General features: G+C 38.5%; 1 protein-coding gene across 1 annotated transcript in view; it reads left to right on the top strand.

The window, feature by feature from the left end:
* The first annotated feature begins 1,229 nt into the window (after positions 1–1,229).
* PMPCB (peptidase, mitochondrial processing beta subunit) overlaps positions 1,230–21,283 on the top strand; it is a 28,248-nt gene continuing 8,194 nt past the window's right edge. Inside the window, exons 1-8 of the mRNA XM_027838562.1 lie at positions 1,230–1,340; positions 10,509–10,649; positions 11,072–11,158; positions 12,698–12,827; positions 14,338–14,536; positions 15,024–15,103; positions 18,057–18,169; positions 19,754–19,897. Coding sequence (XP_027694363.1) covers positions 1,254–1,340; positions 10,509–10,649; positions 11,072–11,158; positions 12,698–12,827; positions 14,338–14,536; positions 15,024–15,103; positions 18,057–18,169; positions 19,754–19,897 — 981 coding nt within the window. The 5' untranslated portion in view covers positions 1,230–1,253. The remainder of the gene's footprint in view (positions 1,341–10,508; positions 10,650–11,071; positions 11,159–12,697; positions 12,828–14,337; positions 14,537–15,023; positions 15,104–18,056; positions 18,170–19,753; positions 19,898–21,283) is intronic.

Genomic DNA, 21,283 nt, shown 5'->3' with positions numbered 1-21,283 from the left:
TCCAGATTCATAAAAACAATCGAGCTGGGACTCAAATCCTGGTTGTCTGACTGTTGAGTTATATACTACATATTTTTGGTAGCTTACAAAAAGGATTTACAAAGTTGTAACAACTACTAATGTGGGGGGGAGGGGAGAGACCAAAATTAAAACCCAGGTCTCTTGGCTCTATTTTAATAGTTTTCTTTTACCACAGGTAGGTAAGTAAATATGTTTTGGTTTTGGAACATGTTTCTACTTCTAGATATGAGTCTTTCTGGTGTTGTGGGATGTAATGATACCTCAAACAAAATAATGAAGCCACCCTGTAAATGCTTGATCCTGAAGAGCCCAGAAGCTGTTCACCTCTGTTTCTGGCTGTTTCCTTTCTATCCTCTTGAGACCTTTATCTCTACTGTCCCATTTCTCCTTACTGGGCACTCTCCAAATGGAGCAATGCTAAAAAGATATGCCTCTTCCTTTAATCTTCCTCTCTTACATGTTCTTCCATAGAGGCAGCTGGTGGTGCTGTGGATAGAATGCTGGGCCTGGAATAAGGAAGGCCTGAGTTCAAAGTGGCCTTCAGGTGGGCAGCAAGGTGGCACAGTGGATAGAGCTCCTGACTTGGAGTCAGGAGGACCTGAGTTCTAAATCCGACCTCAGACACTTAACATTTACTACCTGTGTGACCCTGGGTAAGTCGCTTAACTCCAACTGCCTCACAAAAAAAAAAAAAAAGAAGAGAGCAGAAAATCTAATGGATAAAATAGCAAATGAGCAAAGTAAAATCACAGTGAGAACAAAAAAAGAAATAAAAAGAATAACCAAAACAAATTGGGTCTCAGGCACTTCCTAGATGTGTGACCCTGGGCAATTCACTTAACTTCTGTTTGCCTCAGTTTCCTCAACTGTGAAAGGAGGATGATAACAGCACCTTACCTCCCAGGGTTGTTGCAAGGATCCAATGAGATAAATACTTCAAAAAGAATAATGTTTTTAAGTGAATAAAATAAAATGCGCGGCGTTCCAGTGGAAACAAATTTAATAAAATAGTTATAAAATATTTTTAAAAGCTTGATCATTTTATGAAAATGGATAATGTCATGTATTTCCCTTTAGAGGAGGCATGTATCATTCTCCACCACGGCCACACGATGGCGGTCGAGGCTCCGCTTCACCAGCAACACAGCATATTTCCATAAAACCCCGGAAGTTCCCCCCGCCCCGCCCCCCCCGCCCCACCCCTTTTCGATCCCGGCACATCCCCGGTCAAGATGGCGATGTTTGCTGGTGTCCGTTCCTTAGTGCTGCTGGGGCCCAGGCGTCTCTGGGGATTGTCGAACAAGTTCCTGCCCCAGAGGGTGAGTTACACGTGCCGCGCTGGCCATTCGATCGCGGGTAGAAAAGTAGGAGGGACGGAGTCGGTATTAAGGTAAAGTGGAAGACGAGCGGCAGGCTCTGGTTTCTCAGTCGGAGACCAGGAAGCTGCCTTGGCCTGAGGCGGTGAAGATGGCACCGCTAGGGGGCTCAGCGTGACTGAGCGGAACTGATGCTAGCCTGGAGACTACAAGTCCCGGCGGGCATTGCGGCGCACCTGATCCTTGACGAGCTCCTCATTGGATGGGTTACAGGCCGAGGTTTAGTGTCGTAGGAATTACGGGAACATGAGGTTTTAGTGCTGGAGAGGGCTTCAGTGGTCATCTAGGCCGGAGATGGTGGAGGACGAGGGAAGTTAAAGTGATTACCTTCTTTCACGGGGGCAGTAAATATCTTTTCTTTTCGTCAAACCCAGGTCCTCTTGATTTCAAATCCATCTTTCCACTATGGGATGAGTGTGAACTAGATTGATTGTATCTTGTGAATGTACGACCCTGGTAAAAATCTTAAATCAAAAACGCTAACTGCATTTCTCGGAATATGCAGATTATATGGGTATAATCCTCTGTGTGTTCTCTTTTGTTCCTATATTGAAACTTGTGTTAAAAATTATTTTGGAACTTCTCCTACGTGGCCTTATTACCTCATGCTTGTATAAAACTGAATTCATTGTTTTCCTCAAAAGCGGGGAGTTGGTGCGGTCCTACAAGACTTTTTCAGGGACTTGAGTGAATGAAACATTTATTAAATGCTTAGTATGTGCAAATCACTGTGCTAAATTCTGAGGGGATTTTTTTTTTTTTTTTACTAACTTGTGACAGACACTTTGCTAAGTCCCTACTCTCAAGGAGCTCACAATCTAATGAGGGAGACAGCGTTCAAACAACTATGTGCAAACAGGAAATACACAGGATAACCTCCCCAGGGTTCTAGGTTTGTCCCTGAGATATGTGGGTTCTTGGAGGGCAGAGCAAAGAATTCAGCTAATAGTAAACAGGATTAAGTGCTTTCTATGTGCCAAGTACTGTGCTAAGCTGTAGGGATACAAATACAAAAAAGAAAGCCAGTCAGTGCCCTCAAAAAGGTTACAATCTAGTGGAGGAAGACTATATACAAAAAGAAGGTGAATCTTTTAAGGAGAGGGTAAGGTGGGAGGAGGAAAGTCAAAACTCTGCCCTTATTGATTAAGTGGGTAGTGGTTGTTTGACTTATGTGGTACATGCTGCCTCCTGTCTTTCCTTCACAGTGCCTTGCTGCTTTAACTGGGCAGACTTGCCAGTTGTAAGATAGTTAGCTAGCGGTTGGGGGGATTGGCTGGCCCCTTCTTCATAGGAGTTGCTTCCCCAGGAAATGCTTATGAGGCCTAGACCAGAAGCAGGAATAGTGATCTGGAGATACAGTGATTTCCAGTGTCAGTGCCTGATTTCTTTTTCTTCCTCATGGGAGGACAATTCACAGGTGGGTTGCAGGAATAATTATAATAATAATAACTCATCTAATGTAGTGCTTTAAGGTTTACAAAGAATTTTGTTGTAGTACCCTGTGAGGTAGATGGATAAGGTATTATCCCCATTCCACAAATGAAGAAGCTCAGGTTAAATGACTTCTTGCACTCCCTCTAATTTACCAGGGTCAGGCAGGAGGGAGTGAGTATATTCCTTGCTCTCCATTAGAGTCAGTAAGGTGGGGTAGTGAATACGGATTTGGGCCTGGAGTTAGAAAGTCCTGAATTCCAATCCATCCTCAGACACTAGTTCTATGACCCTGGGCAAGTCACACAATTTTTGCCTTCACATTCTTTAACTGTAAAATAGAGATCATCATAGCACCTACCTTCCAGGGTTTTTGTGAGGATCAAATGAGATAATATTTGTAAAAACACTTAGCACAGTGCCTGGCACACAGTATTGTTGTTGTTATTGTTCAGTTATGTCCCAACTCTTCATGATTTCACGGACCATACAGTACGAAGGGTTTTCTTAACAAAGATATTGGAGTGATTTGCTATTTCCTTCTCCAGTAGATTAAGGCAAACGGGGGTTAAATGACTTGCCCATGGTTACACAACTAGTAAATGTCTGAGGTCGAATTTGAACTCTGATCTTCCTGATTTGAGGCCCAGTAGTGCATAATATATGCTTAATAAATGCTAATCCTCCCTCCTCCTACTTCCAGACCAATCCCTCTACTACCTTCTCTCTTCCTACCCCCCCCCATTAAAGGTGCCCGCAATCTATTTGTACCACATACTCTTTGCCCTCCTTATTGCTGGAGTCTGTTGATAGCCTTCTAATTTTTTTCAGTGACTTCAGTACCTGACTCATAGTCTTCCTCTCTGTTCCACCTCTTGCCATCACACTCAGAGCCTTTGGTATTCTTGTTGAAACTCTTTTTCACGTGTTAATCCCACTATTCTTAGTATCATAAATTTACCTCTGCAAGGGACCTCAGCTGCCAGTCCAACACTCTCATTTTATGGATTAGAAGACTGATGCCAAAATGTTTAAGTGATTTGCCAAAGTAGGTAGCAGAGTTAGGATTTGAACCCAGGCACTAGCCCTTCTTAATCTTAGTGCCTTTCCCTTTGTTGATTATCTCCAGTTTATCCTGCATAGATCATCTGGTTTGTTCATAATTGTTTGCGTCTTACCTCCCTCATTAGATTGTGCTCTATGAGAGCAGGGACTGGTTTTTGCCTTTCTTTGTATTCCCAATGCTTTGCACAATACTATTATTATCCTCATTTTTCAGATGGGGAAACTGAGGAGGACGGGGTTAAGTGACTTGTTCAGGGTCACACACCTAAGTGAGTAGCTGAGGCAGGTTTTAGACTGGGTCTTCTTGACTCCTAAGTCCAGTGCTCTCTCTCCACTAGGTACTTTATTGCATTATCCACTGCTTCCTGAGGTAGCCGCCTTTGGGCAGTTGTAATTTTTACAAAGGTTCTCCTTACATTTAGCCTACAAGAGCTTCCCTGTCATTTCCATTGAACATAGTTATTCTATCTGGAGCCATGCGGAGCAAGTTTAATGCCTTTTGTATTTGACAGCTTTTCAAGCGCTTGAAAATATCTATCCTGTCCTCCATAAATCTTCTCCAAACTGAATAACCCCAGTTCTTTTTACTGATCTTTGCCAGAGAGCCTGCTCGAACTCGCACATACATGTGTGTGTATATATATATTTGTGTGTATATACCTATACATACATATATTGTGTGCATGTGTGTGTCACTACACACACAGTAAATACAAGATCATGGAGATGAAGGGAGAAAGTACTTGTAGCTGGAGAGATCCAGGATTCTTGAGACTTCATCCAAATCATTGAGAGACTCTGTGGAGGAGTGAAAAAAACGTTGAGTTGGGGCAGCTGGATTGTGCAGTGGATAAGCCTTGGAGTCAGAGGACCTGAGTTCAAATGCGGCCTCAGACACATAACACTCAATAGCTTTGTGACCCTGGGCAAGTCACTTAATCCCATGGCCTCATCAAAAACAAAAACAAAACAAAAAAAGCATTGAGTTTAGTCAGAGTCCTCGAGTTTGAAGTCTAGCACTGCTGCTTGCTACCTATATATGACTTGGACAAGTCAACTACTCACTTTGGGCCTCAGTTTGCTCACAGCTGTAAAATGAAGGGATGGACTAGATAATCTCTATAATTCCTTCCAGTTCATATCTGTGATTTTATGTTGAAAAGCAAAAGACTAAGGGCATGTCCCTGGGTACTCTACTAATCACAGTTTTGTCACTAACTAGCTGTTTACTTTGGAGAATTCAGTTAAGTTGAATTAAGTCAGTTAACTTGACAATTTGACTTATTAGTGACTACTTCTTAGGTATGGTTATTCAGTCATTTCTAAATTTACTTTACCTATCATCTAATCAATGTATCTCCAGCTTGTCAAAAGGATCATGGCATAGTGAAAAGTGGAATGGATTTGAAATTAAGGGTCTTGAGTTTGATTCCCAGCTCTGTTTGACCTTGGGCAAGTCACTCTGCCTTGGCCTAGTTTTTTTCATATGTAAAATTAACGTTAGTCTAGATCATGGGTCTCAAACTCACCTTGCCTACCTCTATCCCCAGTCTGTGCTGTAGGAACCAGATTAAGATGTAATTAAGAAAAGTTTAACAAAATAAATAAAAACAGCACAATACAACAATAGTAGTAGCATTTCTATGACATGTTCTGTGTGCAAGGCTCTGTATCAAGCACTTTACAAATTTTATCTTATCTGATCCTCACAACAACCCTGCAAAGTAGGTACTGTTTTCCTCCATTTTACAGTTAAGGTAACTGAGACAAATAGAAGTAAAATGACTTGCACAGGGTCACATAGGTAGTAAATGCTGCAGCTGGATTTGAACCAGGTCTTCCTGACTCCAGGCCCAGTGCTCTATTCACTGTACCATTTAGCTGCCTAGAAGAAATAGATAATGATAATATGTTGTTTTTTAATTCAGTATGCTCCTGCATGGATCTATTTTTATTTGAGTTTGACACCACTGGTCTAGATGACTTGAAAGCTTTTCTCCAGCTTTCAGTCTGTGACCCTGTTAGAGACTGTCAAAATCATTACTATATTCTTTGACATTCTCCTCATCTCCCAGTTTAGTTACCCAGTCAAAAAGGGAAATGGTGTTATTTTGACATAACCTGATCTTGATGTGGTTATGTAGCCTTTAGGAATCACTGCTTCCCTTTATAAATGCTTATGTGTATATTTTCTAAGACTTTGCAAAGTCAAGGTCACTATCCCATCCACTATAGTTTTAAACTCTTAATTCTTCCAAAAATCAGGACATTTCCCTTATTCTAGTCTTGTAACGTCCCTCCCATTCTTCATAATTTTTCAAAGATTGCCAGCAGAGTGACTCAGCATTCACATCTATTAGTTTTTTAGTAGCCTGAGATATAGTTCATTTGGGCCTGCTTACTTCAACTCCTTATACTGTTTTCTGTGGTGCTGGGCTTAGATTATGTGGGAATTTTCTCTCTCTTTTCACTGTAAAGCCCTCTTCATTATTGATTTACAAGATTTCAGGCAAATATATTTTTACTTGCCCTTTTAAAGTATGCTTCCTCCTTAGTAAAGAGTCCATCAGTATTTTGTTTCAGTGGATAATACTTTTATTTTAAGCCATGTTCACGAAAGTTAAAAACACCTTCTTAGACACTGTCTTTGTAAACTTTGACTTTCTAAATTCACTGCTTCATTGACTGCAGTAGTGATGAAAACATCATTTGTGTCCCTGAGATCATTAGACTTTTGCCTAGGATTTCATAATCTTTAACCCATAATCCATAATCCTTAGGTTCTCTTGGTGGTTTAATTTGTGTTAACAAGAATCACCCATAGAGAAGATGTGGGAAAATTGAGGCACTGATGCATTATTGGTAGAGTTGTGAACTGATCTGAAGAGCAATTTGGAACTATGCCCAAAGGCCAGTCAAACGATGCATACTCTTTGATCCAGCAATACCACTACTAGGTCTGTATCCCAAAGAGATTGTTAAAAAGGACTTACATGTACAAAAATATTTATAGCAGGTCTTTTTGTGGTGGCAAAGAATTGGAAATTGAGGGAATGCCCATCATTTGAGGAATGGCTGAATAAGTTGTAGAATATAAATGTAATGGAATACTGTTGTGCTATAAGAAATGATGAGCAGGTAGATTTTAGAAAAACCTGAAAAGACTTACATGAACTGATGTGAATGAAGTAAGCAGAACCAAGAGACCATTATACACAGTAACAGCAACATTGTGTGATGATCAGCTGTGATTGATTGGCTTAGCTCTTCTCAACAACAAAATTATCCAAGACAATTCCAAAAGACTCATGACGGAAAATGCTATCCTCATCCAGAGAAAGAACTATGGAGTCTGAATGCAGATCGAACCATACTGTTGCACTTTTTTTTGGTTTTTTGTGGCCTTTCCCTTTTGTTCTTTTTCTTCTTTCACAATGAGAAAATATGTTTAACATGATTGCACATATATAACCTATGTCACATTTCTTGCTGTCTTGAGGAGGGGTGTGGGAGGGAGAAAAATTTGGAACTCAAAATCTTATAAAAAATGAATGTTGAAAACTATCTTTACATGTAATTGGAAAAAAATAAAATACTATTTAAAAACAAAACAAAACAAAAAAACACTCAGTACAGAAACTGGAAAGACTGCAGGCCTCTGTTTTTCATGTCAGTTTGACTCATGACCATTCTGGTATCCCTCAGGGGGTCATTAACCACCATTACTTGTCTGTTCCTCCTTTGACTATTTCTGAGTGACCTCTCAACTGATGGTGCCTGTGTGTTCATGTCATCATTCTTTGGATCAGAGGAAACTACTTCCCAGATTCCAATGCTCCCTACCTTTGCTCTCAGTGTTTCTGATCCTTATTCCCTACTTTTTCTTTTTAGAATCTTCTTCTACCTTCCAGTTTCCATACCTACATTGGAATTTTCCTCTATCATATTAAATTTTTTTTCTTTAGTTTTACCCCTAATACCCCTTCCATTTTTGCTTGGAATGCCTCAGTTTCTTCATCTTTAAAACATGGTGGTTGGAGTAGGTGACCTCCAAGGTCTCTTCCAGTCCTAAATCTGTGACTCTACATTTCATTTTCTTACAACTGGAGAGAAGAGATTGCACTTTTTACCCATTTATCTTCATTGACGGAGACCAACTTGTTATACATAAGTATTACTTGGTACCAGCAGAAACACAAACATAGCACACTCTTGACAGATCACTTTAGAGTTTTCTTTATTCCCCATACTTGCTTGAAGCACTGATTCTAGTTCTAGTTCCTATAAGTAACTTCACTAGTTAATCCTTCTGCCTAACTCTTTGTTTGCAAAATCTCTTTCCTGTGGCAAGAAATGTGTGTGTTGCGGGGAGGGGCTGGTAAGAAGAAGGGAGTTAACTGAGTGAAGTTTAATTTACTAACTATGATCTCTCTCCCTGGAAGATTTTTGCTCTGCTGCCTTTAATTGGCAATCAGCACATTCCTCCTAAATCCTAACAAACAATCTAAAAGCTGAAATCCAATTATGCCCACTTTTGTCCCTTCTTTATGGCTGAGCTCCAGACATCTGCTTGTATGTCTCTTGTCTTTTATATTTGTAGTTGTATAATGACTTTAGATTGTAATTTTAATGTCTGATATTTATACAGGACTTTATGAGTACAGAGTGCTTTGAGTCTGTAATCTCATTTGATCTTCACAATGACATTGTGAGTCAGGGAATACAAATACTCAAGTGCAATTGAGATTTACCCAAGGTAATTAAAAAAAAAATCAACTGGCAAGAGTCAGGAGATTCAGCCTGCCCCATCCTTATTGTTAACCTCCAATCTGTATTCGACAACTGCCTTTCAGACATCTCCACATGGATATCAGTAGACATTTTAAACTCAACATGTCCAAAACTGAATTCCTTACCTTTTCTCCTAAACCCTTCCCCCCTTCTACCTTCCTTAATACTATAAAGGGTATCACTATCCTCCTAGTCCAAGGGTGGGGAAACTTCAGCTTCAAAGCCACATGTGACGTTCTAGGTCCTTGGGTGCAGCGTTTTGACCGAGTCCAGGTTTTACAGAACAAATCCTTTTATTGAGGGGATTTATTCTGTGAAGTTTGGATTCAGTCAAAGGGCCGTACTTGAGAACCTAGAGGTCCACATGTGGCCTTGAGGCTGCAGGTTCCCCACCACTGTCCTCGTCTCTCAGGTTCAAAACCTAGGAGTTATCCGCAACTCCTCACTATCACCTCCCCATGTCCAACCTGTTGTCAAGGTCTGTAGATTGCACCTTTGTAGCACCTCTCAAATATGTGCTCTTCTTTCTATACTAGTACTACTCTGGTGTATCACCTCACACTTTGCCTATTCTAACAGCCTGCTGATGGATCTCCCAGCCACAGGTCTCCCCAATCCAGTCCATCCTTTATTCAGCCACCAAAATGATTTTCCTAAAGCACAAATTCATGCCACCTTCCTACTTAAAAAACTCCAGCCGTTCCCTGTGGCTTCCAGGATCAAATATAAAATACTCAGTTTAACATTCAATGCTCTTCATAACCTAGCCCTCTCCTAATTTTCCAGTCTTTTTACAATTTATTCCCCACCATGTACTCTTTAATCCAGTGACATTGGCCTCTTTGCTGTTCTTTAAACAAGCCACTCCATCTCTTATCTGCTTCTTGGCTTCTCTGGCTTCCTTTAAGCCCCATCTACTACAGGAAGCTTTTCGCAAACCCTCTTAATTCTAGTGCCATCTCTTACTTCTATATTTCTTATTTATCCTGTATATAGTTTGATATACATATTTGTTTGTTTGTTTTCTCCGTTATTAGATTGTGAATTCCTTGAGAAAAGGGACAGTCTTTTGCCTCTTTTTGTAACTCCAGATATTAGCATATTGCCTTAGCACTGGCACCCACATAGTACATGTTTAATAAATGATTATTGATTGATTGATGGATTCAGTCTTATGTCTTCTGATTCCAAGCCCAGGCTCTTTTCATTACATTATACTAAATGAAAACTTGGAAAAGTTAGGATTCAGGTAGTGAACTCTTATTTATTAATCTGTACTTATTGTTGTTTTGTTGGGGGATTACGGAGATGAGTGTTGGAGGGAAGGCAAGAATTTCACATGGATTATCAAAGATGGACTCTAAATGATACTGATACATTGATCAGGAGAGCCCTATCAACCATTTCTTAAGAGGCTCTGTGAACTGTTCTTTAACAAAGATCCACCGTTTTGAATGGTTTCTGTACTATTAACTCACATTTACTTAGTGCTTTAAGGTTTATAGATTTTTTTTTTCTTTTGGCAATCCTTTGATATAGTTAGTGCTAATATCCCCATTTATAGGTGAGGAAACAGCTTCAGTTTCCTCAAATAACTTATATATACTTACACAGCTATTGTCAGAACTGGGATTTATGTTCAGATTTCTTTACTTCAAGGCTGGAATTCTTTCCACTACACTATTCCAGGGAAGGGAGAATCCTAAGGTTGTAAAAAATTCTAAGATATAGACGTCTCATATTTTTGTAACTGAAAATTGTCTATAGAAAAAGATTCTTTAACATTAATGTTAGAGTATAATATTTGTTGTAATTTTTTTCCAGCCCATAAATTTTGGAGTGAACAGATTAAGAAGCACACAAGCAGCTGCACAAGTAGTTTTAAATGTTCCTGAGACAAGAGTAACAACTCTGGAAAATGGACTCAGGGTAGCCTCTGAAGACTCTGGCCTCTCAACATGCACAGTAGGTAACATAGGCAACCTTTTTTTGGGTGAGCATTCATTTGAAGAGGACAACTGTTGGCTGGAAATCTGCTCTTCAGGACCTAGGTGCTTTGCTTGATAGATTCCTAGCAACGGTGTCTTTCGTTTCCAATGGTGGCCATGTGCCCAGAGTGTAAGAAGTTACCCTTTCTAGTATCTCTTTTGGCTCTTATAATGTATTAACATTTTTGTCATGGTAGCAAGCGTAATTTTGTAGTATCTTGTAACAGTCTTGATGATCCCATATCTTGAATCCTGTTCAGTACTATAAATGAATTATTAATTCACTGCAGTGAATACATGGCTTTGTATTAATATTGGATGAGATATTTCAAGAAGAGGGAGGAGGTCACAAACCAAAATGGTATTTTGTTATTTTTTGTTTTTTGGTATTTTAATAAGGTTGGACTTTGGATTGATGCTGGAAGTCGATATGAAAATGAGAAGAATAATGGAACAGCTCATTTTTTGGAACATATGGCTTTTAAGGCAAGTTGTTAGATTTGTTTAATATATTTTCTTTAGGAGATGGTAAATACTAAATCATTCATTAAACTGTAATATTGATTACTTATCTGTGGTGGAGCACATGTTATCTATTTCTACTGTAAGACATTCCTTTGTCTTTGCTGGTCTTCAGTGGCACCCTCAAAATATTGTTTATACTTGAATTTAAAATTTAAAAAAAGTTTTTTTGTGATCTGAGGATAATCTGAATGGGTACCTGTTAAGAAGGAAGGAAAGAAAAGAAGAATGGATTTATTAAGCATTTGTTATATGTCAGGCACTATGCTGAGCGCTTGGCAAATATTATCATTAATTCTCACAATAACCCTGGGAGATAGGTGCCATTATGGTCACCATATTAGTTGAAGAAGTTGAGGCAAACTGAGATTAAATGACTTGCCAGGGTCACATAGCTAGTAAGTATCTGAGATGGGATTCAAAGTCAGATCTTCCTGATTCCAAAACCAGCACTTTTATTTATTGCACTACCTAGTTGCTCTAAAGCCCCATGTACTTTTCCCTTAAGTAGTCAAGGCAGTTTCCTTGAAATTAACTTCCGCTCAAATACTTTCCAGTCCTCATGTGATGTTTAGAGCACCTCTCTTTATGTACCCACTATGTATGATTTATTTGTAGTAATTGTATATCATCTCACCTTCCTCATCTTTAAGCTCCATAAAGGCAGGAAACCTTTTTCATATAAACTTTGTACCTTACGTGGAGCCTTGGTGCAGTGCTCTGAACATAGTAGGCACTTAAAAATAATTGTTATTCTCTGGGCTACCACCTCACAACCATCAAATGGCTATGTTGACAAAAAAGGGAAGTGACAAATGCTGGTGGAGCTGTGGGAAAACAGGTACTTCACAGGTTGGTGAAACAATGAACTGGTCCAACCATTCTGGAAAGCAATTTGGAATTTTTTCTAAAAAACTATTAAACTGTGCATACTGCTACTTGGTCTTTACCTAAAAGAGATAAAAGAAAGAGGAAAATAATCTATATGTACAGAAATATTTGTAGTAGTTCTTTTTGTTGTGGTATATGACTGTGATGGAATACTATTATGCTATAAGAAATGATGAAGGAAATTGTTTCAGAAAAACCTGGGAAGATGTGTATGAACTGATGCAAAGTGAAGTAAGCAGAACCAGGATAACAATTTACACAATAGCAGCAATATTGTAAGGATAAACAACTTTGAAAGATTTAGTAGCACTGATCAATACAGTGACTCAGTACAGTTCCAAAGGACTTATGGTAAAACTCAGAGTACAGATTAGATTGAAGCATATTTTTTTCCTTGGATTTGGCTAATGCGGGAATTTGTTTTGTATAACTATACATATTTATAATTTTGTTTGTTTTCCCTTCTCTGTAGTTGGGGAAGTGGAAGGAGTGAATTGGAACTGAAAATAAAATTTAATTTAAAAAAATTGTTGTTTTTGTTAAATTGAGGACTATACAGTGGACATAACCAACTCTCCATTTCATCCAACTCTTCTCCTCCTTTTGTTTCAGGGCACCAAAAAAAGATCTCAATTAGATCTGGAGCTTGAGATTGAGAACATGGGTGCTCACCTTAATGCATACACATCCAGAGAGCAAACAGTATATTATGCCAAGGCCTTCTCAAAAGATTTGCCAAGAGGTATTTCTTTTTTATATTTACAAAATTCTGAAAAGATTTCTTGAAGGGTATTATATTTCTTTTGGGGTTCATATTACTTTCAATTTTGTCATGAGAGCTTTAGAAGAATAGAATTGTAGAGTTAGAAAAGATCTTAGTAATCTTCTAGTCCAACCCCCTCTTGAATGGATGAATACTTTACAATATTCTTGATAGTCATCTGTATAAATACCTCCAATTATGAAGAGCTCACTATCTTACAGGACAATTAATTTTACTTTTTGACAGCTCTGAAGTCTACCTCCTTATAATTTCTACCATTGGTTCTAGTTCCTCGATCTCAGCAGAATAAGTCTTATCACTGTTCTTTAAAAACAACTTTTAGAATATTTCAGCAGCCTTATGTCACACATTCTTGGTCGGATTGTAAGTGTAAATGTATTCAGCCTTTTCAAATTATTTTCATATGATGCAGTTTTGAATCTCATCACCATAGTATTCTCTCACTTCTGGATGCCTTGTTGCCAAAGGTCCCTTTCTAAAATGTGGAGCCCAGAACTAACACAGCATTCCGTATACATTCTGACCAAGGCAGAATGAGACCTCTACTTCCCTAATTCTGGATATTGTATTTGGTCACTTGAGACTGAATTAGCTTTTTTAGCTCCTGTTTCTCATTATTGACTTATACTGAGTGTGCAATCAACTGAAATCAACTAAAATCACAGTCTTTTCATATGAATTTCAGCCTCGCCAATGTTTCCTCAGACCATTCTTGGATAGTTGTAAGTTTAAATTGCAAAAGGTATTAATTGTTGATCTGCATTGATAGAAGGAGTTCTCAGCTGACATTACTCCAATGAAACCATAAGTCCAGACAAAAAATAGAAACATATGTTAAATAATGAATCCTTTCCCCATTTTTTTTATTTCCTTTTTGTTTTTTTGGATGTTGTAGGTAAGAATTAGAACCAGTAGGAGGAACCAGCAGAAAGAGGAAACAAAACACAACAGAAGAAAAAAAAATAGCAAATAGTATGCTTTGATCTGCATTCAAACTCCATGGTTCTTTCTTTGGATGTGGATAGCATTCCATCATGACATTTTTTTATTTCTATAAACAGTAATCTTTTGTTTACATTTTATCAGGTGCTTTGGATATCTATTGTATTCTACTCATCTGTTTTTCTTTTTTGCCTCACTCTGGGTAGCTTTGATGACAACTGTTTTTTTTTTTGTTTGTTTGTTTGTTTCGTTTTTCTACCAGACTTATTTCATTAATATAGAAACCTCTAGTGTGGAATATCGTTCTACCAAAGTATTTTGGCATCCAAGTTGTAGTCTTCCAGAGTGGCCGAGGCGACTAAGAGGTTAAATAACTTGCCCAGCATCATATAACTAGTATATTTTAGAGACAAAATTTGAATCCAGGTCTTCCTGATCCTTAGGACAGCTCTCAAAAAACTAGACCATCCTCTTTTAATGTAAAAATTGTAATTCTTGAGCTTTTCCTTGTTTTTCTTTTTAATAGCTGTAGAAATCCTTGCTGATATAATACAGAATAGTACATTGGGAGAAGCTGAGATTGAACGTGAACGTGGAGTTATCCTCCGAGAGATGCAGGAAGTTGAAACCAATTTACAAGAAGTTGCTTTTGATTATCTTCATGCTACGGCCTATCAAAATACTGCCCTTGGACGGACAATTTTAGGACCAACAGAAAATATAAAGTAAGTTTATTCTCTACTGCTCAGGATTTTGTGATTATAGGAAATAATTTGGTCAATCATCAGTCATGGGCTGCCATAAGAGAGCCTTGTTTCTTCCATGCTTGGGAGTGTGAACTTTAGAGATTTTAGATTTTATGGTTTAATCATCTTATAAACATGAAAATGTAACTATATATTAGTTTGCTGTACTTAATCCCACATGACTCTCTAATAAATATTTGTTGAATTGGCACTTAAGTTTACATACCCTTAAAATTTGGAAGAATCAGCTATTAGGTAGGACTTCACTTTAAGTCAAGGCTACTCATGGGTATAGATGAGAGACAAATGCCTCTGCCTTTTTCTTTAGTATGAAATATGACAGTTGAGATGCTTCTTTCTACATATATGGTACATGTTATTATAGGACACCTTCAAGGGCATATTGGAAGTTAAGGGTATTCCACTTTCTTTTCCCTTTTAACCACCTTTCTTTCTCTACTTTCAGATCTATAAATCGTAAAGACTTAGTAGAATACATAACAACACATTATAAGGGCCCTAGGATTGTGCTTGCTGCTGCTGGAGGTAGGTGATCAAAAGTGCAAAGTATTTGTTATGCTTTTATGTCCATTTCATTAGGGCTCTTTTCCATGGTCTCTTATATTAGTTTAAACTGGTTGGGAAGTGCCCCCATGTAGCTCCTCATTTAATAGCTAAATTACTAAGTCTATAAAAACTTAAAGTAGAGGGAAGGGGAAATGGAGTACATATTTCATTCATTTTGAAAGATATAAACTTTTTTGTGTCTTAAATATAAGCTTCAGTTATAAAACAAATTATTAATTGTTTCCAGGTAGTAAAGTTAAGAACCAGAGAAATAGTGGGATACATTTTTGCTTGGAAAGTAGTTTAATCTCTGGAGATTTTTAAGTTTATTTCTGTAACAAATATTTTTTGAACATCAGCTTTTGACTTCTTTTGAATGACCACTGTCTGTATTTCTACTAAGCTTGGTCTCAGCAAAATGTGGAGCTGGTCAGTGTATCATGGGGTGGAAAATAATTAAAGTTTCCATTGGAAACTGCAGGCATCTGAATGCTCAGACACGACAATAAAGCTCCTCAAAGTTTGGTGCCATTTGTTTGGTAGCATAGGGACAGAAAATATTGAGGAGCAAAGGTCTCCCTGTTACATTGTTTTCCCTCACCTATTTTAAGTTAACTATCGGGATGCTTTGTTTCTTCTTTTTCCAGTTTTTCCAGTTATCCCTGTTTATTCTAGATTGTAATTTCCTTGGAGGTTAGAAGTATGTCTCAGTTCATCTTTGTGTTCCTGATGCTTATTATGTAACCTTGCATATACTTCAAAAGATTGATTTCATTGGGAGGGAGACCCAGTACAATTCATTAGCCTACTACATGCAAGGCATTGTGTCAGGCTACAAAAAATACAAAGACAAAAACAAGATATCCCCTTCCAGTTAGTAAACATTTCTTAAGTGTCTGGTATGTGCCAGGTGGCCCTGCTAAGCTCTGGGGATATAAATATAAAAAGAAAGGCAGTCCCAGCCCTCAAGGAATTTACAATCTGATGGTGGAAGACAGTACACGAAAGGAAAGGGGAAAGGGGAATGGGAAGGGAAGGCATCCAGCGAGAAGACAGGATAGAGAAGTCTAAAGGAATGCAGTCTAGTGGGAAATGAAGAGATGGCTGGCCTGAATGCCCTCCTTCAGTGATGTTCTGACCTTAACTAATACAGGAGGGCATGAGATGTACATAAATTTAAAAAAAATGCAAGGTAATTTGAAGAAGGAAAGAGCATTGATAACTGGGAGTATCAGGGACATCTTCACTGAAGAGTTAGTACCTAATCTAACCCTTGAAGGAATACAAGAATTCTGACAGGCAGGTATGCATTTCTGGTACTGGGGACAGAGGCAGGGAATGGGATGCCAACTTCAGGGAATAGCTGGTAGTCAGTTTTGTTGAAAGACAGAGTTCATCAAATCATTATCCTACTATTATTCTTTTATATTTAACATGTAGCAGCCTATTGCTTAGGTGCATGGAATGATTGCTTTTTGTAACTGAGTAACAATATTGAGATATAAGCTTATCTGTAGTTTCCCTGGAAGCATCCATAGTATAATTCTAGTAGCAGAAATTATGTCAGTGATGAGATACATTTCATCCTATTCCCACAGTTTTGTTTTTTCTGCTAGATTTCACCTCAGTGAAAAGTGGAAAGTCACTAAATGGTTTTGAGCAAGGGCATGATATGGTCAGAATTGTACCCTAGGAAGATGACTTTGGCACTTGTCTGGGTGTCACCCCTTCCCACTCCCCTTTTCAGCTTCCTTTTGTGTGTCTTTTCCCGTTAGATTGTAAACTCCTTGAGGGTAGAGATTGTCACTTTCATATTTGTATCCCCCAAACTTAGTGCAGATCGTGGCACATAATAAATGTTTACTCACTAGCAGGGATTATTTTGTTTTTGTCTTTGTATCCTTTGTAGCCTGACACCATAGTAGGCTGTCGAATTGAACTGAGATTCCTTCCCAATGAAATCACCAATCTCTTGTGTGAAGGATATATTGGAAAGGGGATAGACTGGATATAGAAAGATCAATTAGGGAGTTATTAAAATGGTCCGAATGAGTGGAGGTGAGGGCCTGAACTAGGGGGTGGCTACATGTGAGTGGAGAAAAGGGGATGGATAGAAAAGATCTTTTGGAGGTAGAATCTACAAGAATTTCCTACTGATTATCTAATAGTGGGTGACTAGCGGGTTGTTATTGCCCTTGATAGGGATGAGATAGTATTAAGGAGGTATTTATTCAGAGGGAGAGATGATCCTTGGAAATGTTGAGTTTGAGATGCCCATGGGATAACCAAGTGGCAATATCTACTATCATGTAGTTGGTGATAAAAGATTAGAGTTCAGGATAAAGATTAAGGCCCATGTTTTATGTCAGGGTGGCTAGATGGCTTTGTGAGTTACTGTGGTCAAAACACTCAGCACCTAATAGCCAACCTTCTGGTGATGATCTTTTCTGTTTTTTAACCAGGGTCTTGGTGTAATTGTAACTTAAGTTCTTAGCTTTTCAGTGTCTTCAGATTGGGTCAAATAAGTAGTGAAGAGGGTCTTGCACATCCACTTAAGAGTGCTAATTTTGGTATAAATGTGTCTTTATCTGTTGAGAACTATATAAATGCAAGCACCTCTTCAGGCTCTCCCAGAGTGCCTTATACCACATCTACTCTCCATTTCTCTGTGATTTAGTGTGTAGATTAACTGTTCTTGTAATATCTCAGCTTACAATTTTAAAAACAATTGTATGCAGAGTTACATTACCTAGTAGACATTTCTGAAAGGTTGTATGTAAATTGAATTTTAAAAATTAAATATAATTCCTACTTGAGCTTAGATGCCTTTGAAATTTATTCTATACAGAATTTAAGGTAAAGCAAAAAATTTTAGGATTTAGTTGTATGACTTAAACTATATACATATAAAATCATTTTCTTTTCATTTTAGGAGTGTCTCATAATGAACTGCTTGACTTAGCAAAGTTTCATTTTGGTAATTCTTTATCAGCGCATGAAGGAGAAATACCAGCTTTGCCTGCCTGCAAATTTACAGGAAGTGAGGTAAATTCACAAGCCACCTAAGCCAGAATTTTGCATTGGTTTCCTTATCAATTGATATATGTGTGTAATATAGGTAATTAGCTAGCTAGTTAAGTAGAGCTGTATAAATGTTTCTTAATAGGATGATAGGTGGGGACTTAAGTTCCAAATCAGCAAGAAGCATTTATTAAATGATTACTGTGTGCCGGGCACTATGCTGAGTGCTAAGAATACAAATATAAGCCAGAAGATGGCTCCTGCCCTCAAGGAGCCTAGTTTAATGGGAGAAAACAACATGTAAGAGGGAGCTAGAAATAGAAGTGGGGAGTAGGGAGGAGGAGTGTGAAGGTACCCAATATGGGTGCATGGTAGCATGGTGTTGAAGTCTGGAAAGTCAGAAGCACAGCATAAGTTGAGGAATGAAAGTTGACTGGCTTGGGCCCCTCCCAAAAATGGGAGGTCCTGGGGGAAACTTGCCACTGGGAGATTGGGACCAGCTTAGAAGAGGGATGTGCCAGGGTGACATTGCAGAGCAGCCATGGTAGTGAAATCTGGAGAGATAAGAAAACAGCCAGGTGGAGATAGCTAGAATGCAGTGGAGAGGTTCAGGGCAGTCCACAATGCTGACTTGCTTTTTGCTTTTAGCTATATTATCAGTGTGAAACCATTTATAACTAAGACTTTTTTTCTTTTATCTTTGATCAGAACTGTTTTATATTTTCTAGAGTATAAATTGACCATAGGAGATTTTTAAAGTCTTCTCCTATATTGCAATTCACTTATATGTCAGATTTGCTGACAACTGAGCTCTCTTTACCCCAGAGCTTTGCCTTTGGTTTGTACTCATAGTAGTAGCAAACAAGTAAAAGATACCCTTCTAATCTCCACTCTTGTGGATAGCTATAAGCTGACAAAGGTGAGTGTGAGGTGAAACTTGGATATATATGTATGTGTTTGTGTGTGTAAACATATGTATACATATACATACACATATGTATGTATATACACACACAATCTTCAACTTTCATGGAGGTAACATTCCTAGAAAATGACGCAAAAGTAAAAAATGTGAATATTAATACATTGAACCTATGGAAAATGGAGGTGTTAGATTCCTGTGACCACCAAGAACTATAATCTTTTGTTAGAGATTGCTGAAAATACACTTTTCTGCATATAATTCTTTATAACAAAACATTAATTCTTAAAATAAGCACTTTCCCTAACGCAGTAATCAAGAAATAACCCATAAAATATAGGAGAGAGAAGAGGAAAAGGGAGAGGCAGGGGCTGTAAATGTCAGAAGAACCCCAAAGTCAAAAAGGGAAAGGGGGGACCTGCCATCTCTAATCTCTGTTTCAGCTTTAACTGTTCCCCAATGAAAAGCACATGCCTTGGGATGAGTCCTGCACCCCAGTCAGAGCTTGGAACTCCTTCCTCGAGCTAGCTGTGCCTGGCATGGGAAGACACACAACTGCTGAAAACGTGAAACTTTTGAAATATTAAGAGCTTATTATAAAGCAAATTTTCCTGTATTTGGACTTGCATTTTGCGTTTTACATTTTCTTAGCTAGAGTTGTTTTTTCTTATCTTAATCTTAACTAGATTCGTGTGAGGGATGACAAGATGCCTTTGGCACACATTGCAATTGCTATTGAAGCAGTTGGTTGGTCTCACCCAGACACAATCTCTCTCATGGTTGCAAATACTCTGATTGGCAACTGGGATCGCTCTTTTGGAGGAGGAATGGTGAGTGATCCTAAAGGTAATTTTCCATTTTAAGTAAGATTGATTTAAAAAACTATTCTTCCAAGGGTCAATCCTTTACTTCTTTCGTATGATACAATAGGTATTATGAATTTTGGCATTTAACAAGTTAGACCTGTGAGCTGTGTGAATTTGTTTGCTACTTTTATTTACTTTTATACTTACAAGCCAGTTTTGATTTAAAAGAGTCTGAAACTGGTATTTTCAGCTCGATGGAAAACACTTTCTGCAAAGGAAAGGTAATAACTAATAGTTCAAAATAGTAAATTTCAATTGAATATAACAAACATTTATTAAGCACCAACTCTGTACAAAACACTGTGTTAAGGATTAAGGATATATAAAGACAACAAGGAAACAATTCTTGCTTCAAGGAGCTTATATTACAACTTATTTCTGCTATGGAATATACAGTTAAAGCTTATTTGAGGAATGAGAGTTTCAAAGATAGTGATCCTATGTTCCTGACAAAAAGTAGAAGGATATATGTAAAGACCTCTAGATTCTTTAGCTTAAGGGACTCCTGATAAGAAAATTTCCTCAAACAACATATATTGGCAATTTGTCTATAATTTATAGTCTTAGAGAATTGCCTAGAGACTCTGAGAGGTTAAATATCTTGCTCATCATTGTATAGCTGTATGTGTCAGAGGCAATGACTCCAGTGCTGGCCCTCTATCATGAGACCTTGCCTATCAAATATTTGCTTTGCAAGATATGATGACATATTAGAATCCAAATTTTCTTCTTCTGTCATAACATGTTATGTGGTTTAAAAGTATGGTTGAGAAGAGATGGAGCCAAGATGGCAGAGTAAAGGCAGGTACTCACCTGAGCTCTCCCAAATTCCCCCACAGACAATGGGGGGATGCCTTAAAATGATGCCTTAAAATGAATTCTAGAGGGGCAGAACCAGCAAAAGCACAAAGTTAAGCAATTTTCCAACTCAAGGCAACTTAGAAGGTTGGCAGGAAAGGTCTGTCTCATTGAGGTGAGAGTGGAGCACAGGCCACATCCAGCAAGCCAACTGCACACCTTGGGAGTGACTGAATTGGTGGCTGCAGTGGCTTCCGGCATTCTTAGGCCTCAGACAGTCAGAGGCTCAGGCAGCTGGTCAGGGGACTTTTTGCTGGTACTGGGAGCAGAACTCTATTGCATGGCCCATAAGCAGTCACAGGGCAGGGAAGAGCACTAACAGGAGTGGGGACCCTGGTCACACTTCCAAGACAGAAAAGAGTGCTTATGGTTGCTCACAGGCCAGGAGAGCAGTAACCATACCTCTCTGTAGATCATACCACCTTGGAAAACTTGAACACACAGACACACACACACACACACACACACACACACACACACACACACACACAC

Source organism: Vombatus ursinus, unplaced genomic scaffold (assembly GCF_900497805.2).
Source record: "Vombatus ursinus unplaced genomic scaffold, bare-nosed wombat genome assembly UNPS02014830.1, whole genome shotgun sequence".
Taxonomy (NCBI): Eukaryota; Metazoa; Chordata; class Mammalia; order Diprotodontia; family Vombatidae; genus Vombatus; species Vombatus ursinus.
Note: the sequence above shows the minus strand (reverse complement) of the source record. Positions and strands in the feature narration are given on the sequence as shown.